This window comes from Drosophila ficusphila, unplaced genomic scaffold (assembly GCF_018152265.1).
Source record: "Drosophila ficusphila isolate 14025-0441.05 unplaced genomic scaffold, ASM1815226v1 contig_855, whole genome shotgun sequence".
NCBI classification, from domain to species: domain Eukaryota; kingdom Metazoa; phylum Arthropoda; class Insecta; order Diptera; family Drosophilidae; genus Drosophila; species Drosophila ficusphila.
The window spans coordinates 1,612,018-1,635,637 of record NW_025064807.1 but is presented as its reverse complement, the minus strand read 5'-3'; the positions used below and the strand labels follow the sequence as shown (position 1 = coordinate 1,635,637).

Here is a 23,620-nt window from a genome sequence, read left to right as displayed (position 1 = left end):
AGAATTTATTTAATATTATCTTTAAAAATTCTGTTAAGATTTGATAGAAGTAAAAAATGGTAAATAAGATTAAAGGCCTTTGCAAATAAAAATTATTCATTGAAGGGAATTATTTCTGAAATTCAAATACTCAATATTTCTTCTTTTTCATATTTTCTAGATACTGTTTTTAAAACACCAGTTGTTTATTATCAGTAATAACCTTTTTAAAATATAAAACTTTGAAAAGCGTTTTTATTTTTTAGTTTATGAATTTTTTCCTATGCTTTAGTATAGTAACAGGAAAATAAGATTTACTTTTAGGGTACACCTGTTCCAAACTTCCCAATTCAAACTGAGTTTTTTGAGGTCGTTTACGGGCCTCACACCCGATCTTCCTCCAATGCCTCCGTACGTATTCCACTTCACAAATTGGTTAAAAATGTTAATAAGCGAAGGCATTTTGGGATACACACAGCACACTTGCGCCGATCCCCGAACCCAACCCGATCCTATATACTATATGCTATAAACTGTATGGTGTGTCGCCCTCTCCCTTTCGCACTCACGCATCGAGCGATTGTTCTTTTGTTTTCTGCTAACTCATCAATAATTTGCTCACGTTGCGACATTTTGTCAATATCTGCGCCAATGATCGTCGCCGTTTGGTCTGACCTGCCCCGATCCCCTTCTATATTCCCCCCTTTATCCTCTGATCCAGCCACTATAATTTCCACTGCTGCTGCTTTTTCTTATGTTTTTTTTTTGTTTTTTATTTTTATTTTTATTTTCGAGCAGGGCGCGAGCGTCGTTCAATGATTTTTTAATTGAATTCTAAAAGCGTTGTCAGTCCTTTGTTGTTGTTGTTGTTGTTATTTGGGAGCTACGCTTTGGTATCTTTATATGTATAGTCGGTATGGGTTTATGTGAAGAGAGAATCAACCTTGTGGTATGTGAGTTTTATAAAGCAGAAACACAGCACACAAAAAAAAACAACTCATACTCAAAACTTGAGGCTTGGACTCGCAACTTTTTTAATGGACAAGGCGCAAACTTTGCATGTAGTATTGTTGTTGTTTTTGCTGATTTTATTGAGCGGCAGTTGTGGTGTTATTTTTTTTTGTTTTTAATTTTTCGCGCGCTCTTGGACTTGACAATTACATGGACTTTTTTCATGGCATTTCAATGACGTTCGTTAAATTTGTTACAGTCATGGCTAACACCAACACAAACACACACAATCACACACACACACGAACACGCTTAAAAATAAAGAGAGACAGATACACTTGAAATTTATGGGCGCCTAACGTTTTTTTTTTAACGTTTGTTTTTTCGTGTTTCGCTTTGTTTTGTTTTTTTTTTTTGCCCATACGGCAGCTCAGTTCAAGTTCAATTGTTAATGTAAAAAGCTGCACACACACACTTAACAACAACAACAACAGTAACAACAATAATAATCAGCCTTAAATGCCATTAACTTGTTCGTTTTTTATTTGTTATTATTTAATTATTTGCCATTTCGCTTGACCAGAATGTGTAGGCAGGTATTTTACGAACTATAAAAAAAAAAAAAAAAAAATAAAAGGAAGAAGAAACCATTGCAAAGTGGAGACCCCAAAAGCCGAAGAGACCTTTTGATATCGCTTAATTAATATCAATTACTATGCAATTAGAGATCGCTAAGCTAAACAGTCGGAATACAGAAAAAGGTCATTGGAAATTGATGAACTTTCAGCTTTTTACCCTAAAAGGTTCGGTGGGATCAAGCTCTTGTTATTTAAAAAAAAAAAACAACTTTTTCGGAATAAGAGGAAAAGATAGTAAGAAAAAAATTGATGGGCCGTAGTCTCCTTTAACTCTAATAAATATACCAACAAAACCTATCAAACATTATAATTGATTTGTAGATTGATCACAGAGGGGAACCATTTACGAAATGTATTTTTCTTGTCTGCCTTAATGCTAATGTAAACTATGCGAAAACCTAACTTAAATTATCTTTTGTATGTTTAGCAAGAAATGCTTAATCATTTTAGACCTCCCAAGTATACTTCTTTCATCCACTAAATAACATATGATGTATATAAGCCTTATTTTAGTTGTTTATTTACATTTAAATAAGGTGTCTTTTCGAACATTTCCACTCGCGTTACTATTTAAAGTTTATTTTCAAATTGTATATGCTTTGTTGTTTTGTACTTATGGGAAAAAATACTTTGACAATTGAAAATCTGATCCTAATGAGAGGTTTGATTTTTGAAAGTAAAATTGCTAATCCGTAAACAAATCCGTTTCAAAACACTCAAGGAACAGCGGACAAAGTTTTCTGTAAGGTGTGAAATCTCATTTTAATTTGGGATTAGCGATTTGTATTATTTATCAGCTAGAGTTCTTCTACCATCAATATTTGTCGACTGGAGGAGTGTCGCCAAAATCCCATTGAACACCTTGGGTGACAACAAGTGAGCCGCGAGTTCGACTTTGACTGAACTCGACTCCGACTTGAGTGGCAGCCAATAATCACACAGAAGTGTCGCTGTTTGCGACTGAGTGTGTAAGTGTGTAAGTGTGTGTACCTTCGGTCCTTACCTTACTTTGGGTCGCAGCCAGGCGGAATTTTTCGATAAGTTTTTTTTTTTATTTACTTTGGGCTGTGACCGCGACGCGTATAATTTACACGTTTTGCTCATTTGCGATTCTAGGCTCGAAAGCTGCGACCGAAACAGAAACAAAACAAATGAATTTAAATCCGCACATATTCAGTACCAGGTACAGTGAGGTCTCAATTACTAAGGCCGAGAAGTCTACAATTTCATTCACTTTTCGCTTAATATAAACGTACTGATTAACCATCCTTAAAATTTATGTGGAACTATTAAAAACAAAGTTGCAGCGAAGAAATGTAAAACATTTTGTGGATAATAAGTTGGATTAAATTTGTGTAATTTTATACCACGGGAAACCGTACATATAATATAAGATCCTATCCTACATACCTATACTTTTACATGATACTTTCTTTGTTGATATGGAATACAAAAAAATTTAGGTATTATAAGATTTAAAGTTTTAACTCCTAATTAAACATGCAGTTTTAATTAATTTTCTTTTTTGGACATTGATATAGATAAAAACAAAGATGTATTGTTAAAATAACTATTGATTATAGTTTCATAAAAAAGTAAAGGAATTTTAGACCTTTTAGGAATAAGTAAAATATAAAATAAGTTTAACAAGCATAGAAACCTTTTCTTAAGAAACATATCTTTTTAATAAAGAAAATACTGCTTGCAGAGTGCCCACTGTACTCCATACTTCGGTACTGAAAAAGGGGATAGCTACTGCTTCGGCGCGACGTCGGCTTTATCTGCTCTTCCTCTTCTTCAGTCTGAGTGAAATTCCGACAAGTGGCATAATTGCGCCCTGCGGCGGCTACCGTGCTAAGAGGGCATGAGGAAAAAGGGGAGGAAAAGGGGGAAAGATCCAAGGGGAAAGGGGGGGGGAAAAAGACTAAAAGGGGAAGCGAAGCCAGTCCAAGTGGCCATCGATATGCGGGAAAAAATCGCAAATCATAACCACGGCAACAACAAACAATAAATAAGTGCAGCAGCAACTTGCAACCCGGCAACCCGGCAATCCGGCAAACGTGCAACGTGCAACTTGCAATGTGCAATGTGCTTCAACTTGCATGCCACGTAAGGCAATTCCAATGCCAAAGAGCAACAAGTGTGCGTGTCCCAAGTCGTTTTGACTTTGCTCCGAGTGCAAAGTTGAGCACACATAAAAAATAAGAGGATGACTCCACTCCACTCCACTCTCCATTGAGGGGAGGGAAAAGGGAAGGGGGAGGGGAAGGGGAGGGGGCAGAGGGCAGGGGTGAAGTGAATCGGCTGCGCAGTCGCCTTTAAAAGTCATTGGCGACTTTCTGCACGCCATCGGCATATAAAGCATGCAGAGGTCCCAAAAGAACAATTTAGTTCACAACACCAATGCTCTTTCAAAAAGGATATGGTTTCAATAGAACCAATTAATATAAACTATCATAATCAAAGAAAAAAATTTGTTTTAAAAAATTATATAAACCATTTACATCTAATCTCTTTGAACTAATAAAGAAGAATAAACAGAAACACATGTACATGTATATTACTCATACGCCGCGTGGGCCAACATATGAAATTATTATTATTTTACTTTCATATTTGTTATGCTATAAAATAATGTAACATATTACCATGTTATGCTTTTTAAATCCCACTTGAAACATTACTTGAATTGTTTTATTTCCTTATACAGAATAATCTACTTTCAAAGTGTATTTCCAGATCGCATTTAAGGCATTGCTGGCTTCTTGTTACCCCGACTTCAAGTTGGCCAGGTCCCTCTGATTTCTGCCTGACTGCGACTCATTCTCGTTCGCCATTCTCGGCCTCAGACAGACAGCAAGTCAACATTCCATGGCCACTCGCAGGGCATAAGTTCGCGTCAAAGGTTTCGGAGTCAAGTCAAGCAAAAACAAAGAAAACAAAACCAAAACCAAAACCAAAAGCAAAGCGAGTGAAAAGCGCAAAACGCAAACAAGAACGAAGGCAGCGGATCGCCGGCAAAGATGGAGATGCATTATAACCTTTGCCAGCAGCTCATATTGATATTATGTATGTACAGTGGAGACTCAAGAAGGGAAGGATAATGCTTTTTATTTTAAGATATAGTAAAAAAATTGCTCTTAAAATGGTAAGACATACAAGCTTATAAAATCTAAAATAAGGAACTTTACTAAGCTTCTTGTTATTTTTTACTCAGCAATATTATACTAAAATCTTTTAAATATTTTCCAATATTAGTATAATATTTATATATTTTGAGTAAACTGAAACATATTTGTTGATCAAAACGATAAAACCATTTTTTTTATTGTTTAAAAATGTTCTTTAGAAATGTAAATGTAATTTAAAAGACATGTTCATGACATATAAAATTGAAATCTTCCAGGTAAATTCTGCTTTAAAGATCATTTATTCGAGCTACCACTTTAGCTTTCGGCCGACTTGAGTATTAGCCTGGCCGGAACGGAGATGCGAACGGGTCGCTTCTGTATTGGATGGACGGTTGCCCTTTTCCTCTGCGAATTGCCGACGGTGGGACTTTCAGTGCCGACTCGTTTTGCATTTTAATTTTGCCTGGCGAGCGATCTTTTTCATCATTATCATCATCGGCGACGTCGTCTTCGCCGCTGTTCGGCATCAGTTGCCTGTTTATTTTTATTTCTGATTATTTTTATTTTAAAGCTGCTGCAGCTCGATACGTTTCTTGTTTTTTTTTTTGTTTTTTTTTTTTGTTTTATTTATCGCCACTTGTCGGCCATTTGGGCGTTCATTTGTCTCCGCTTTCGTCCCTTGCCGTTTGCCATTTTTGGAGGATCCGAGGAGCCGGTCAAAGTCAAGTCAAATCGAGGGACGCATTGAAATTGCGGCTGCCTTTTTTATACTGGGAGGGGAATTTACTTTTATTTAATGAAAATTTGCATGCTGAATGCTTAATTCGTCGCTTGCAAAAATATTCGATGAACTCGATGATTTTGGGAGCGGTTTTGGCCAGATTTTTTTTGCCTGGTCAAAAGGTTGACAGCTCAAAGGAAATACAGGTACAGTTGGCAGAAACGAATAAATACATTTTCAAAAATTTGAGTTTTGCTTAAAAACCCTTTGGGATAATGTGAATAAATTGCTAATTTTTTTTACCCGATTTAGTTAGATTTTTCCAGTTTAATAAAACAAAAAATATAATGCTAATTTGTCTTAATAATTATTAAGACAGGCATGCTTTAGTATAACAGTCGATGATTAGCAAGATTATGATAAAATTGGCGTTGAAATCAAATAATAAAGAGAACAAAGCCTTCAAGAAACACGTGCGGCGGTCGAGTTCCTATAGTTATATGTATTTTAAAGACAATAAATATATGAATTTCTTTGAGAAATCAGTAATTAAAACGTGTGCAAGCTTATAATCGTGTTTGCAAACCAATTCTGACGTCAGATAAAATCCCCAATTCTCTCCCTCGTTTGGTGACTGTTCGATCTTTATTATTTTTTCGCAACCTCAGTTCTGCCTTTTACTTTTTAATGATTGTGTGCATATTGTTGTTTCGGCATTATAACTTTTTGTGTGTTTCACAATGTGCATGTCGAACAGAAATTCTCGTTTTTGCATGCTGGCTGCGAGTGACCACAGCAAAAGCAAAAGTCAAAGGTGAGACAAGATACCGAGCCATGACATCATGGCTCAAAAACTCTTGACTCCCGAGCAAGTGAAACGTCGAAAGATCTGAGCGTTAAGCCAATTCGACCAGCAGTGGTCAATCTAATTAGTTTATCACGGAGTAGCAGAAAAATGTCACACGACCATAAATAATGTCAAAATAAATAAAACACACGACCAAAGCTAAGGCAAAGGTCTGGGTGAGACAAATTTACGGCAGCGGCAGAGAAAAAAAACTGGCAGTAAAAAGAAAAAATCAAAAAACAAAAATCAAACCCAAGGAGGGGCGAAACCGAAAACGGTTGATCATAAACTGCAGCAGCCGAAACAGTAGGCCACAACTCTACTGGCCAAAGGCGTTGACAGCACCAACAACCAACAACCAACTACCAACAGCCAACAACCAAAACCAAAGGCCACAATGGCCATCGGCGTTTCAGCACAAAAAAGCGCACCAGTAAGAAATATAAGCCCGAAAAAATAAAGCGCACAATAACAAATAAAATAAATGAAAACAAATAGAAATGCTGCAGGGAAGTCGTGGAGTCTGGTTAACTTCTCAGATACCCTGTGAGTCATGGATTTAGGGTAAATCTTAGGAAAAAAGTTAGCAGACACAAATCCGGTTAGTTCTACAATTATGCATAATTAAAATTTTGCATAAGAGTTGAGAGCAGTTTTTGTCTTGTGAATCATAGTTGCCATTTGAACTTTTAGGTTGTTAAAAAACTAATCTACGAATCACTTAGGAGGTTGTATTTTAAAAAGATTGTTGAAAAAGCTAAATTATTTTCTTACTTAATCTTAGAGTTTTCTTCACGTAAAAGATAGAATGAGTGGGTAAATATCAAATGAGTTGTACTACTGCACATTGGGTAATTGTTAGAATATAAGAAAATTTTGAATTTGATCTCCAAAATATATAACACATATTATTTGGGATTTGAATTGAATTAAACAAAATGTAATATATATTTTATGGCAGGATAGTTTGGTTATTTAAATGGATGATTTTTTTTCTGATTTATTATCATTAAATATAAAGAACCCCCTTTATTATACAATCCACAATTTCATTTAAGTTTTTTATTGAGATCAGCGAATGATAAACTCCAACCGAATAGCTAACTCCATTTCTATAGGGTATTAAAGACCGGCACCGTGATAATAGCGTAAAGCGATAGCTGAACTTTCAACAACTTTCCCCCCTCCGCGAGCCACAATTGTTGTCATAATACTGCGAAGCACTCCATTTTGGAGTTGGGGAGTTGAGCGACTATAATCGAGGGGAAGTGGGAGAAGGGGAAGGGGAAAGAGGGGGGGGTTGATTCCGTGGAGCGGAGTGAGTGACTTACCGGAATAACACCAGGCTGGCCATACTACTGTTGTCTCCGTATCAATTTCCTTCATTATGGGGGCTCAACATATTGTCAAACCTCCGCCGTCGTCAACCGATTCGATTTGCCCTCTCTGTCTGGCGATCCGTGGCTATCTCTCTTCCACTTGTGGCTGCTGCAAGTGAAATAGTGAAGGCAGGAAATAAATAGTGGGTAAAATACAAAAAAAAAAAAGTAGAAATAAATAGAGAGAGAGATATGCGGTAAAGACAAATCATGGGGCTTATAAAGTTATTTTAACACTTTACGCTCGACCACTTCTTCAATTAAGTTGCCAGGTTTTGTTAGCCGTTTCAGTTGTTTTGACCATTTATGCTGCTAATTTATCTCGGTTCGTATTGTCCAAGCTTTGGTAATCATTACGGCTTCATGTACTTGTCGTAGTTTGTATCTTTGTGGGCCTGCTTGTCTTTGGGTGTTTGCTTAATTAATTTGCTGGTTGTCAAATGTCTGTCGTTGTTGCTGTTTTATTGCCGGGTTCGCCATTCTTTTGTTTTGTTTTTGTGTGATGTGGGTAATTAAATGATGTTAAATGCTGGCACAATGAATTTGTCGATTGTCGCATATTGGCTTGTGTGAAATTGTCACACCAGAGATAAAATGGTTCGAACAAAAGAAAGTCCCAAAAGTATAAAAAGATACCTTTATTATTTATTTTTAAGTCCCGCCAATCCTTTGTTATAAATTATTCAATAAATTCCTTTAACTAATAAATCGCCTTAAGCTTTTATAATACTCCATTGATATGATATAATTACAATTTGAGCTGATCAATTAATTAAAAAATAGGAAACCGACTGATAACTTTTGCAAGTAAGATAAAATCAATGAAAACCAGTAACAACTTTATCAGCTTTTAAAATATAAAGATTCGTGTATCTATAAAAAAAGATTAAAAAGTAACAAGTTTAAAAGACTGGTGTTCGACACCTATCAAAAATGACAACTAAACTTGTTTGGAACCCGGTTAAAACTGTATCGGAACTTTAACCTTTTCTGTTTTAACCAAACAATGGAAAAGTTTAAGGTCGTTCGGTGGGCTATCAAATATTTAAACAGCTTTTTGCATGTATATTATGCATTTGTTTCTCGATCGGTTGTTTTAGTATCTATTTTGTTGATTGTGTTTTTTTTTTTTTGTGAGTGTGTTATATATTTTTCTTAAACTCAAATTCAAATTCGAATTTACCTCTTAGATTGTTTAGACGTTAATTGCTTGATGTTTTTACTGCCTGACTAACTTTGTGACTGACAGACTGACTACTTGTGTTCTTGTCAATTTGTCATTCGTATTAGAAAATGTAGAAGTCTTTATTGTGACATTTACATAGATGAAATTGTATTGTTTAATTAATTGTGTTTAGGTGTTTACTTTTCAGGTGTATATGATAGATTTTACTAACTTGTTGGGAGGTGTGGTGGTTTTTATTTTTATTTGAATTATTACCCTATATTTGGCATGTAATTTATTTCCGTTTGCCAAGTTTCAACTTTATCGCTTTGCTTTTAATTTTCTCCACAATTAACATTTGTGTGTTGTAGCTTTGAACTTTTAAAGCATTGTTTATTTAATTTCGCATGCGACTTTTGACTTTTAAACTTGATTATTTGCGTTTCACTTTTTTGTCGCTCGATTTGCATAAGATTCGGAATTTTTTTTCCTTCGCGGCGTTATCACTTATCTCGCCTGCACTCTCCCCCTATTTCTGTCTCACTCTCTTTTCTGGTGCTGTCTCATTCATTAATTGGTGGTCACGTGCTCAGCTTCCCAAACAGATTTGTATCTGTGTTGTCAAAGTGTCGTTAGACACGTGAGTTTGTTGTAAATAAAGCGAATAACCACAAAAAATGTCAGAGTGATTTTTTATCTCTCTGCGGACTATTTTTAGAGGGGATTAGTTGCGCCGTTTTTTGTGACTTTTCCTGCCGTTTTTCCTGGCAAAACTGTTACCGTTACGGTTATATGATTTTCTTCCTCCGTCAGCACTTTTTTCGAATTTTTTAATCTTTCATTTTTACACAACGCCCCCACACACTCACACTTTTTTCCCCGGCGCACGTTTTCTCTACGCGTATATTTTTTTTATCAATCCTCTTGGTTTGTATTTTTCCCTATTTACGCGCGCTTTGGGGCCCGGGATCGTTGATCGTCGATCCGTCGATCGTTGAATTCTCGATCACTGATAAAGCCGCGGCTTTTGTTATTTATTTTCGCATTCGCACGAGTTGCCCGCCGCACGAACGAAATCGTACTGAACTCACTGCTTTGAGAGAGCACGAGAGCGGCCCCAACAAATAAGAAAACAACACGGGGAAGAAAGCCAGTCCCGACACACCATAGTTTGAATGCCCTCCCAGCTACAGACGAACAATTTTAAAATATGTACAGGAATGGTGAGCTATATCATATGATGATTTAAGTAAGTTATATTATATTTTTAAAATCAAGAGATAATAGATTGATAAATATCAAAGTTATATCTTATTACCTTACAATGATCCCACCACTTTGTTACAAGCATCTGATCAAAACTAAAATGCTCTATATAAGGGTACCTAAAGAAGAGGAGAAACAACAACAAAACGGCAGATACTCCAAGCCCCAAACGGGCACACACGTGCAGGTCAAAGAGAAAGAGAGAGAGAGAGAGCTGGGGAGTATCAAAGAGCCGGAAAAACAGCTGTGTAGCAAAACAAACGAAACGAAGAGATCCAAACCTAAGAGAGCATTGGAGGCGCTTTATCAGTACAGTAAGTGCTGTGCGCATGCGACAGGTGCATTAGCTTGGTTAAAGTTTTTCCTAAAACAATGTAATAGTTTATACGGCGAAATAGAATTTATCAGTAGGCTTGAGTCTAGTTGTCTAAAATTACATCATTCATTTGACTAAAAAATTACGAAATGACCGGGTTTTAGTCGGGACAGTCTTCCTAAATAAATGGATCAAGATCTTGTCAGTACAGAAATGACTAGTAACACAATTATATATTATGTTTCTCCAGTAATCTATGTGGGTACCACTGTATGTTGTGCTCTGCCCCACCACTGTGCCTCTCTGCTTCTATTTCCCTCTCCATGTCCGATCCCCAACCCCCCCGCATACACACACACACACACACATCGAAAAGGGTTCACTGAAGGTCAGCTGGTCAGAGTTCAAGTGGCAGTGGAAATGAGCTGGCACGACAACAGAGCGATAGAGAGAAAGAGCGCGAGCAGCAGAAACGCAACGGCGATAAAGTCATAGAAAGAACAACAACATCAGCGACTTTACAACTTCAGAAGACCTCAAAAAGGGTCGAAAAGGGGGGATGGGGGTTGCAGTGGATGGGGGTTTTCTGATGGATAACAAAGTGTAGGCGTGTTTTGTAACTGTATTTGTATACGGAGGCATATCTGTGTCGTCGCTGGCCATTTGATACTTTGGCCTCGTCACTCGTCAATCAACACACAAAAAAAACAACACAAAAAACAAAGGGGGTGGGGATGGGTGCAGTGGAGTGGGTGGCAGCGGGTGGAAGCGAGACGGGGCGAGAGTGGAACAGACATATTGCAGTTGTCTGGCGGTGTTGCATTGCACTTTCCTATTTGCCCAGTTGTTGTTCGATTGAACTTCGCAACAAAAACCAACAAACCGATCGAATAGGAAACATATGCATATTAATTGCCCATATCGCATTATTCTAATGAAAAAAAATCGCTGTTTCCTTTGTTTCCTTCGCCTCGAAAACTTTCGTTATCGAGAGACAAATTTCAATGTAAATCGAAATCGATTTGCCTGAAAAACTGAACGACCTGAACAACCTCAAGAGTCGCAGACGTCAAACGAAGGAAGCGATATCGCGGGCATTAATTCCAGATCTGAAACAGTGGACACCCTTTAAAAGCATAATGTTACAATGTTGTCAGAAACGCTATAAACTACAAAAATGCGAACGAGATCTATAAATCTTTAGATATGTTTAGTAAAATAATATTGAAATTATTTTATATGTATTTTGAACCATGAGGTAGTATTTCTTTGATCGTGATGCAGAAAAGTCTTTGTTAATGTTAATTTAATTAAACTGTAATAAGTAATTTAAAAAGAATATGCTTGGGGGAAGTTAAAGTTTCTTGCAAAATTTCAAAGTTAGCCAAGTTTGAGACATTTGACCGAGTTAATTATAGACTGCCCCTCCCCCCTTTCTGCCAACTTGTGGGCCAAATGGTATTACCCTGTGCCAGGGTATATCGAGCAGTATATATACATAAATATATATAGGTATAGCATGGACGCGTTCGTATATATAGCCAGGCTACAGATGCGAGATCCGCACACTTAACCCAAAACGAGACCAAAAAGGCGAACAGAGGCGACCAGAGGCGACCGGGCCATGACGGGATCTCGACGACGACCGACGATGCGACCTGAGTTGGCGGCGAAATATTTTTAGAACTCTGCGACCGACGGCGACGACATCGATGGACGGGGTGGGGGGCGTCAGCGGGGGGAGAGGGGGCGGTACGGGGGCAAAGGGGACATGCATATATTGTGGTACTTCGGTATCTGTATCTCTGGCAGCCCCAACTCAGTCTGTTTTTGTTTTTATTTTTTACTTATTTTTTTGCTCGTATATATTTTTTGCAGGGCGCTCGGCGAAAGAGCGAGAGGTCAGAAGGTCTGTGATCTTTTGCAAGTTCGCTTGAGCGCAAAAAAAAAAGAAATTCTCCGAACTGCCAAGAAGAACAAAAGGCAGCCTGGCCCGTTCAAGTATCTGTGAGATACATTTCTGCCGCTCATATATACACGAATATATATGCGATATAAGCATATCGTATATGTTGGCCAGGCAAAAAGTCAAATGACAGCAAACTTTCGGTTAGATAAATAGGTAAATACAATGAGATATTTATCTTTTTATCCGAAAGATCTACGCCAGCTACAAAGTTTGTTTATAAATTCCGCAAACCGAAGTAAAAATGAATTTTAATTGGATTAAATTGTTTTACTTGATGTCTAGTTTTCACGGAAATTGCTCAGTTCGCTGATAACTTACATGACTTGATATGTTTTCCAGTTTAGAGTCAAGTGTTAGACCGCTGTTGTTTTTGACACATTTCAGATTGCACTATTTGCTCAACTACTTGTCAACTACTATTTATTGCACTTGTAACGCAGCCATAAATAATTGATATACAGGTGGTTGAATCACACTCGGTGTTTAATGTCTGAGATTTAATTTGTATAAGTCATATAATCATTATGTACAAGTAGAAATAATTTAGTTCAAATAACCATTAAATTATAATTTTGAACTTTATTTATTTAACGTTTATCAGTGGTCCTTAAATCACATCCTTATAACAAGGAACTGCAATTCATCTCGAATCATAATGAATATTTTGCCAGGGTGTAGGCCATATATTCGCTGTGCCAAGATACATATACAATTCCGCAAATAACGAACGACATCCACGCAGTACATCAATGAATCAAATATGTGAAAAAGTGAGGAAAGAAACAACCGAGAAGGAGGAAAAATAGCAGCAGATCGAAGGTTTACCTGGGGCAAGGTGAGAGGGCGCAGTATCTTCCACAAAAACGAGAAGAAAACCAAAAAAAAAAAAAAACGAAATAAAATAAAAGCAAAAAATACAGTTGACAACTCGGAGGGAGACACCACAGAATGCCGCCAGGTTGGCTGATGAGGGGCAAGTCAAGGTGTGTTGAAGTATTGCCCGTGTCTCCGATCGCATTTGAGTGGGACGATCTCCAAAGTTTGCCAAATCGCAGGCCCCAGAAACACACAGAGAGGGAAAAAGCCGCACGACAAAGATGGATGCAGATGCCGCTTTTGTTGCCCCGAAAACAAAAAAAAAAAAAGAAAGAAGGAAGACAGTTCGACAGTTCATACCAATTGACTCGTTTGCCAACACGCGTCTCCAGGAAAACCAGCAACTGACTCTGACTCTGAAAAATTGCTAAAAGCTGCATTGCATACGGACAAAGACAAATATCGGGGATAACACGTTCTTAACCTGTCACCACCGATCCCTCTAATCTTTCTTTTCGGTTTATTTTATTTGCTTTTAAAGGAGTTGATCAAGGTATCACTAATAAGGCGAGAAATCAATTTCAATTTGTTTGACATGATTTTTAAAAGATTTTTATAAGGCTCCCTTTGAATTGTGATACGTGCCTTTTTCTATTTTTTCAGTTATTTGCAAATACCTACTCAAATTATGGGTTTATTGATGTCATTAAACTCTACACTATTTACCCAGACCCATTACCTTGAAAAACGATTATGGTTTAAATACATTCATTGCCAATAAACCTTTATCAATAAATGAAGACTGCGAAATATCTTCAGCGTAAACAAACTATATTTATTTTAAATTAAACAGCATAAGATCTGTAAGCTGATTTTATCTTTCATAAAAATAATTTATTAGGGAACTATATTTTCTGTTTGAAATTTTCTAAGAGTAGCTGGAAAATCTTTAAGTTCTCTCCGCTGATATTCTTTTTCTGATCAATTTGCTTTCCTCAACACAATTTGGTTATTATCTTCTTTAAAAATAATGTATGAAGGAACTATCTTTTCTTTTGATACTTTTCTAAGAGTAGCTGGAAAATCTCTGAGTTCTTTGCTTTGTTATTCATTTGTTCATTTTGCTTAAAGAACCTCAACAGAATTTGGTGCAAGATGCCTTTCGGCCACTGCTGGTCACAATGTCAAAAATGTCGTCGGTCGGGCAGTTTGTCTGTCATTCCGTCAGTCAGTCAGTCAGTCAGTCACCTCTGAGAAATATCGAAGACACACAAACGCAGACACTTGCAATTTTTGTTGCCGTTTTTGCTGTTGTTGTTGTTGTTTTTGTTGGCTTTATTTTTTTGCGCGCATCTAAAAATAAAGCAACACTGAAAATGCTAATGCCAAGCGACCGACCGATCGACACCGACATCGACCGATGCCCAGACCTCAAAAACGAACGCCCGTTTGCCCTCACACAGATAGGCACACACACGCATGGAGCCCCAAGCACACACACACAGAAATACTCGAGAGGCACACACATGCGAACATGTCCCCAAAATGACAGCGACATATTGCGCGCCTCGCGAGTTCACTTCACTCGAGAGTTTGAACCGATCTGAATATAGTCAGCATGGGCAGGGTGTGAGTGCGAGTGGGGGTATCTGGCATGTACGTGGATATAGTGGATCTAGTGGATATAGATACCCGTAGACTATATACGCTAGATGTGCGGCACACGCTGCTCGAATCTCGGCCCAGTCTGCCAAATCGCTAGGACATACTCGTACAGTGCGTGACGGCACTTTAATGCAGCTGGAAGTTTGGAACACTGTGCACTTCAAATTTGATAAAATTTAAACCAAATAAATGGTAAACTATAGAATACTTTCATAAGGAGTATTTAAATTTAAAGAAACTCGATAAAGAAATAAATAAAGTGAAAAACTAATCACCAACTTCTACTGAAATATTTTTTTGGAAACTTTATTTCTGCTGAATTTAAATGTAATGAGCTGAGCAAAAGTATTCACAAACATTTCTGGTTAAAACTTTTGGGAATTAATACAAATGAAATAAAAGAATTTTTTAAACTACCACAAAGTATTTCAACTTTAATTTGTCATCGACATCATATAAATTTAATTTTTAAGCATGCATACCAACGCAAATACCATTTAATCAAGCTATTAACTTGATTTAAACCATTAATTTGTCAAGCCTTGTCAAACAGGAGTTAAAGATGAATTTATTTTCTTTTTCTTTATAAATAGTCTTTACAAAATTGTATTGGCTTCTGCGATTTTTTAATTGCTCAATTATTTAGTATTTATTGCATTAACGTTCTAAGCCAGTTGCCATAGACCGCACTGTAGAAACCTACAAAATATGTTTATCTTTTTGCCATTTTAATTTTTTTGCGAACCAAACTACAACTCAACTCTGTCAGGCGACAGAGTCTTGAGTTTTTTTAACTTTTAACTTTGGGTAGAGGGACCTGAGACCGAGACCTGGGATCTTTGAGACGGGCCAGGTCTGAAGTCAAGTCGATGTTTCGAGGCGTGTGGGCAGCATCAGCGTGTTGGGTTCAGTTTTGTGCTTTCTGTCCATTTTTTTTTTTGTTTTTTGCATGTTTTCTTCATTTTTTTTGCACCAGTTTAGGCGAAGCCTGTCGCCGGGGATGTGAGGCAAAAACATGGCAGCTACAAAATCAACGAACGAGCCAGCGAACGAGAAACTTTTAAGGCGAAAAGTGCTGGTCGAGACGACAAAGATCGTTTTGGGCCAACTCAAAGGGGTCAGGTCGGTCGGTCGGTCGGTCGTGTGGCAACTGTACTCGGTAAGTGACACCTGCAACAGGTCCAAAGAATGGAGGTCAAATACGAACGAGGCGGAAGCGGACGACCAAAGTGTTTATGGTCATGACTGACGGGTTCTTTGCGTGCTGCAAGATGGAAAAGTGGAAACCTAAAGGCTCTGAAATATCCTTTTAGGATTGGTAATACATATAAGGTATTGTTAGGTGATTGCTTTTTGTTGTAAATGTAAACATTGAATATGTTATTTTTACCTTAAGAAAATTAACATATTCTGTAATATACTTGTAACAAAATTATCTTTTTAAAAAACATTGATAAAATTAGAAATCTAAGACCTAAAATGTTTTTAACAGTAAGTTTTTCCTAAAAAAGACTTTCACACTATTTAGTTTTTATAAAGAAGAATAAGCAAAGTAATCTGTATTTCCCTCTTTAAAATTTATAATCACCTTCTTTTTTCTTTCCCATACACACCATTCAAAGCCTGATCCAAAGCCCCATTGACCCCCTTCTTAGCATATTTAAGCCATTCAACAAGCTCCCCTTATCATGAGGCATCTTTCAACTATTGACCTACCGAAGCGAATACGCTTAGATTAACCAATTCCAAGCGCCGGCAAAACAAAACAACATCTGTAAGCTATAAAGGAGATAAAAGAGCCTACATATAAATATTTATACTAAAAACCAAAACAAACTCTAAATAAAAAAAATGCGACCATTAACACGTTTCTGCTATAAACCATAAAAGACACAAGGGAACCGCCTAACAGCCATAATTTTTTAATAAAATTAAACAAAAAAAAAATTTTATAACCCTTAAATCTTAAACGGTTTATCCGAAGCTCGAATTGGCCAAGCTAGCCGATGGTAATTTATGCGTCTGAAGCCGAAAAGCTAAGCGAATTAAAAATGGTAACAAACCTACGTCAGAGGTAAACTAGATTCAGAGAAAAGCACGCATGGCCCTGATTAAATATCCACACATGATAGTTTTTGCTTACCTAGGGAATACTCGATTTTCACTGGAATCCAAAAGACAAAACTTTGAAGGAATTCTAGAAAATCTTTCTGACCTTTGTGGGAAGTCTCAACTTCCGTTTAGCCGACAAATTGTGAATGGAATTTGCCAGATCATTGAAAAGTGTATGGCAAAAAACACGCAGAGGGTGAGAAATGGCTCGGATATCATCATATAATCAGGCATATAACTGCTTACCTCACAAACTCTCTTGTCACTTGATAGAGGCACCGCCGAAAAAAACAAAAATAAAACCGAAAAAAGATATATAAAAGAAGAAAATCCCCAAGCTGGCATCGTAAAATATAAAGAAATAAATGCTAATAATAACAAATTCAACAGTTTCCTGCGGCTCACATCAGAATTTCGCGTCGCCCTCGTCCGTTTTGCCGTTTCATGTCATTAGCGGACTCCAAAGTAAATATTTGACGAAGACAAACGAACCTCCGCCGCACAGCAACTTCATCATCTTATAACCCGTTCTCCCCGAAATAAAGAGGAAAAATAATAATAATAATAACAATAAAAAGCAAGTGACGATCACTTTGAGGGCATTGAGGGCGTTCTTTGCTTGGCTTTTGGGTTTTGTTTGCCCGAAAATCGGTTCCCCCTTTTGTTTCCATTTCAGAGATGAGTTTGGGAGTTGAGTAAACCGATCACTTCATTTTTTTTGTGTTTTTTTTTTTTTGCTGACTGTGACATTTTTGTCACATGAACTTGCCGCCGCCGCCGCAGCCGCGATCTCAGCAATCCTCGAAGCCGAAGGGGTAACTTGAAGTTTGCTTTATGTACTCGCCTTATTTAGTCAGCATTTTTTTTTTTTTTTTGGTTTATTTTTTTCCCCCGCTGGAAAGATCAGTGCTTATAATTGAACCGATTGCCGGCGTTTTGTTATGGTCCCTGATTTTTTGTAGTACGTTTTCATAATTTGATCTTTTGACAGATCAAAGATCTCTGCTTGAACCAAAGGTTAATCACTGACCGCAGCACCACAAAATATGGCTTGCCGGCTGTTTCTGCCTAGGTTCGCTGTTTTGTTTGATTCGAGCCGCCGCATGAAATCATATTTCTCCATAAAGCATCCACTTTGTCTGTCCCATCAGCTCACCAGATGATCGAGTGCCGATCTGGGCGCCCACACTCGATCGCATGTGTGCCTCCTATACTCTTGTGTATATCTGTATATATTTTCGTGTGGCTGTGTTAATGATCGCAAATGTCGTGATTTTAGTCGAGTGGGTTGAGTGAGGTGCTGAACTTTAATTAAACGCGAACCGAAATGTGTTTTTTCACATTCTGAACTTTGAGACATCAACTGCAACCGGGCAAATGCATTGCAGTCACTGTGAGATCGGTTAATCAACAGATGGCCTGGCCTTATGTCTCCTATGGGGGTTATGAGACTCGCCGAACTCAAGGAAAACCTTGAACAAAATTGACACACATCAGAAGTGTCTGAAGTATTTTGATTTATACGATTAAGCCTATCCACATTTTGGGTTAAATTGGAAAAGCTGTCGATATTTAGGAAGATTGTATTCTTATGTAAATCCTTTAAGAAGATATTATACCTCACTACGGTTTCCACAATATATTAGCAGTCTAAGTTACAAAAATAATATGTAAGAGTAATTCATTACCTGAAATTAATGAATTAACAAAAAATGTACTCCCTTTTCTCAAGAAAAACATTATTCTTTTTTCAATAAAAGAAAAGTAATAATTAAATAAGATTACATCATTTCATGAAAGAAAACAAGTACAATCAAAGTCAATAAAAACTTTACAAAAAGGTTCTTAATGGAAAACATGTTTCAATGCGGCGATTATCCAAAGAATGAAATTAGCCCTGTTCAAAAACAGTTGGACATTAACGCCGACTAACTTTAACTGAATCACAAAGGTTTTGGAACAATTTCCCAAAAAAAAAAAAAACAATGACAAAGGTAAAATCGAAAAGGCAAGGCCAGCGAATCGGAAAAAGTGCCAAGCGCATAAAAAATGTTGTAATCAAAAATGCTAAATGCAAATAAAATGCAGGTAGTTTTCACACACACAACCACACTCACAACAACTGTAACAATAACGGCAACAACAAATGACTAACGATTGGAGCAGGGGACGTTTGGGGAGCGGTTGGCAGTGAAGGTGAGTGCGCTTATCAGGCCCAAAAGCAAACGGCAAAAAAGTAAAAATAAAAAACAGCAACAACCACAAACGCCGGATATGAGCGCCACTTAAAAACTGTAAAAACAATGAACAAGCAACAAGTGTACGTCTCGTCTACACAGAAAAAATAGGCCAATATCAAATAGAGACGCATTGGTCATATGGATATTAAAAATGTATTTTGTGTAATATTTTACTAAATAATTCATATGAATATGTAAAGAAACTGAAACAGCTTCGAGATTAAAACGACTCTCAAATAAATATTGATCTAGCTACAGCTTAAATAGTAAGAAAAAATCTTTTAAGAAATGTTTATATTATTCGCATACATTTTTATTTTTTTGTGTAAAGAGACAGACAGTGTGGAAGCCAACTTGCGGAGAGAGCGTTAAATTTACACTTACCGTTCCACAGAGAGCCACCGGCAAACAACAACAAAATCTACAAGAGGAGACAGGTAGCCGTTTCGCAGGCAGGCCAATTAATGAAAGCGACAAAATGGCAAATAATACTTTGGAAAACGTCCACGGCATGACCATTAAAGCCAGCTAAGTACAGGTGGACCTGGCTGGTTAAACTATGATAGAATTACAGTTCGGGACTCGTAGTAGTTTCAAAATCTTTTCTGAACATCTAGAGCTCTTATAAGTACGTGTTTAGCATCAGTAAAATTGTCTCATTAATGAAATGAGACCATTTCCGGTGTAATAACTTTTAAAAAGCCTATTAAACATATTATTTCAAACTACCTAGCTATGCATCTTTTAACTGCAAAATTTGTTAAGATGCATCTATAAATCTCTAATTATATGGCTATGAAAAATTAAACTGTAATATTCTGGATATGAGAATTTCCAACAGTTATAATTTTGTTAGGCTGTTAGAAAATGCCTAACTGGACAACTCCTACCTTCAGGGTTTTTTTTTAAGCTTAAACAACGAAACGGAAATAGTTGTATTTTTATAAATTAGAAGAATTCACATTTTAAGAAATATAAAAACTTTATCGTTTTCTTGAGTCAATTGATTTTTTTTTGTCATCTTCTGAATAAGGAAGTACGACCTATCTTTAGGGTTAAATAAAACAACACCTTGGTCAGTTTGTTGAGAATTCACTGTGATTACGCGGGGGAGTCGCAAACTAAACGCACAAAGGGAGTGCGGAACTTTGGGAGAGAGAGTGGAGCTCTGAAGAGAGCAGAGGTGGATCGAAACAGTTAGCCACTAATTGCAAGCATGCGTTGCCCCAAGTTTGTCACCCGTCAATGTAAGTGTAGTTGTAATTGTGCTCAATCAAATGTCTCGCAGCGCAGTATTTACAGTTTACAGTTGCTGCCTCGGACATTTGCTGAATCATTTGTTTATGGCCGAATCAAGATGTGTTTGTATTAATTACCGTTTTAAGCTGCCTCCCGGTTTTCCTCTCGCTACTGCGGCTTCTTCTTCGTCCACGCTGGAATTCGGAATTTGTTGCTGTCAAACACTTCAATGAAAACTTTTATGTGGAGCAATTGATAAAGCCGCTCACGCACACACCGACACTTTGCTGCCGGGGGACTCTACGCACACACATACACGCACGTTAAGCTCACTGGCAATTTGTACGTTAAAATTAAGTACAATAATTCACTGGCACTTGTTGTCGTCGCTGGTTTTCTGCGCCTGGCATATATGCAATTAAACAAACAATTTGATGTGTATAATTCTCCTGCAGTCGCAATAAAAATATTCGTCGATCGGCGCGTTTTGATTAATTGTTTAAATTACGTTTATTATTATTGTTTGGCTGGGCCACGAGTAAAGCTTCCGCATCGAACCGCACTCGAGAGCTTTTGAAAAATAACTGTGCAGCAGCGCAACTGATCAATCGTCTTTGGGGCCTTGTTTCTGCCTTGCTCTTGGCCGCTCTCCACTCTCCAGCTCTCTTTAGCTCGGGAGTGCACTTTTTGGGGAGCGACAAGTGGGGATTACAACAACAACTGATCGTGCCTATGAATGAATTTCGTTTGGCACGCTCTGCTTTAAGAGAGCTGTGGAGGGCGGCGCTAAAGAGAGCAATGCTCTTAGGACTTCCTCTTTAGCGTGTAGCAGGTTATTTCTGCTGAGTGATTATTATCATTATGAAGTGATCTGATTTGCTGCTGATATTAAAGCAAGACCGGTCAATAATTACACTGGTCAACAAAAGCAAATAGGTTTTTAAAGAGTTCATTAAGTAAATAAAGGGATTTTTTATTTATATTTTATACATGAACAAGAAAATACATTTTTAATTAAACACAATATAATTTTACATATAAGATACTACAGCATAGATAACACTTCTTTCCCATCTTTTATTCTGCATCACTTAGTTTTTGTAACCCAGTGTAATTATAGTTCTTACAAGATCCATTCCAAGCGAAGAAGATTAAAACGCGCTTTAAATAATGATATGGTATGTGATTAAAACAAGGGCACATCGTGTTTCCGATGGGATCATCAGAGATCCCCATTAGGGCGACAAGATGGAGATATCTCCCCCGCAAAGAGATACAATGTATGAGGTGATAATTCACTTGTACGTCACCCGTTTGCATTTGCATTCGCCATTCGCCATTCGCTATTTGCGATGCCATCCCAGTCCACTAACTACGGTTATCCTCAATCAGCTAATTTATTTCGCTGGAAAATATCGCCCCCACCACCTCGGAAAAGGCGAACGATTTTCCCTGCCAAAGGGGCTCCACCTCCATTCAAATGGGGGAAACCAAACAATTAAGCAAACAAAACGACAGCGACCACGGCTGCAGTCTCCAAACTGCAGATCCAGCCCCAACTTCAGCTCCAACTCGCCAGCTCCGACTCTTGATAGCCCCTCCAGATAGAAACTGTCAAACAAAACAAACTACACGATAGAAGCCAAACAAAGCGGGCTCCCAAAGTGTGCTGCGTTTCAATACCCGGCCATTGGAAGGTATACCATTGGGTTCTTGGATTTATTTTGACCCTTTTTGGGTAAAGCACTTAACAGTAAGTCTAAATATTGTGCCTCCATTTATAAAGGTTTTTATTTCGGTTCTTCGAAATATAGTTACTAAATATACACATTTTAATAATGATAAATTAATGTTATTATTTAAAAAATAGTTTATTTTACATTTTGAAGGATTTTTAGTCCCTTATATTTTAAAATAGTATTTAGAATAGTAAGAGTAATAATTTAAGTTAATGACAACATTCTATATAAGTATTTGTGTTACAATTTTAATTTTCTATTGCATTATATTAAATTAACCGATAGGTGCCTTAAAAATCATAATCTTAAAGGGGTTTTGGAACTGATTGATTAAAATGCATAATATACTTACAACTATTTAATCCTCTTTGATAGGTTTACATAAGCTTACATACATAATGAAGGCGTAGACTCAAATTTTGAAAGGAGTCCGGTTGGAAGAAAGAACTACCTACCTACAACTATTTAATCCTTTTTACCAACAGGTATTTAGTAGTCGAAATGTCCAACTCCAGCTTACTGGCTTGTTTATTGTTGCCCTGCCTTAGTCTTTTGTTTTTGCATGGCAAATGGAAGACTAAGTACAAGGAAAGGCGTCAATGACGACCGACGAAGAAGAAGACGACTGACGTCGACCTTCGGCAACAACGCCAGCGGCAACAACAACAAAAACAAGTACAACAACCACATCAAAAAGGAAGTCCAAAATGAGAAAAATAAGAGAACACTATAAAAATCGCAGACGCAAGAAAAGGAGCGAAAGATGCATCGAATATAAATTAACTGCCATGAACGAGGTAATGGGGCAACAATGGCCAGAACCACAGTGGCAGTAGTGAGAAAAAAATATATGTCCTTTAAAACTCCCTTAAATTTCAGATTTGTGTAAGGATTATAGCATAATAATCCTGTTGGAGTTGCTATTTCAAATACAAATCTATTGCTATTTGATGTGAAGTTAAACTAGATGTTGACAACATTAAGTATACACCCCATTATTGAGATTTATGACTTAAGTTAACTCCTGATTAAAAAAAGAAAAAGGATGTTTTTTTTTTAAATAAAAATTCAATGCTTTTCCAAATATGTACTTAAATAATATCACCGCCAAATTAACCATTAAAAAACGAATAGTGTGGGTTATTATGAAATCATTTAAGATATTTTCCTATTTAAAATAATTAAAACCTTATTCTCGTTTCTTGGAAAACTAATATATAGTATCTAATTGGACTTAAGGTTGTTCATTATTTAATAACATAATTTAATTGAATAAAAATAATATCTTATTGACTAACTATGTTTAACTTTTAATTTAAAGTGCCTTTATTTTCGAGTGCAGTGGAGAGAGAAGCTCAACAACAATGAAGGCTGCACAAAAAGCCAGAAAGCAAAACGACAAAGCGGCGGTGCTAGTGGGCGTTTACCGCTCCCCATCCGCCCACTG

At 37.2% G+C, this 23,620-nt stretch overlaps 1 protein-coding gene across 5 annotated transcripts in view; it reads right to left on the bottom strand.

Moving 5' to 3' along the window:
• Positions 1 to 21,003, bottom strand: part of LOC108100033 (1-phosphatidylinositol 3-phosphate 5-kinase) — a 68,269-nt gene extending 47,266 nt beyond the window's left edge. Inside the window, exons 1-2 of one of the 5 annotated variants that reach the window (XM_017203754.2) lie at positions 20,572 to 21,003; positions 7,599 to 7,755 (exon numbers count right to left, since the gene is read on the bottom strand). In XM_017203754.2, coding sequence (XP_017059243.2) covers positions 7,599 to 7,653 — 55 coding nt within the window. In that variant the 5' untranslated portion in view covers positions 7,654 to 7,755; positions 20,572 to 21,003. Of the gene's footprint in view, positions 1 to 7,598; positions 7,756 to 8,829; positions 9,878 to 20,571 lie in introns of those variants that run through there. The other 4 variants (XM_017203758.2, XM_017203753.2, XM_017203756.2 and 1 more) reach the window with 4 other exon arrangements.
• Positions 21,004 to 23,620: the final 2,617 nt, after the last annotated feature.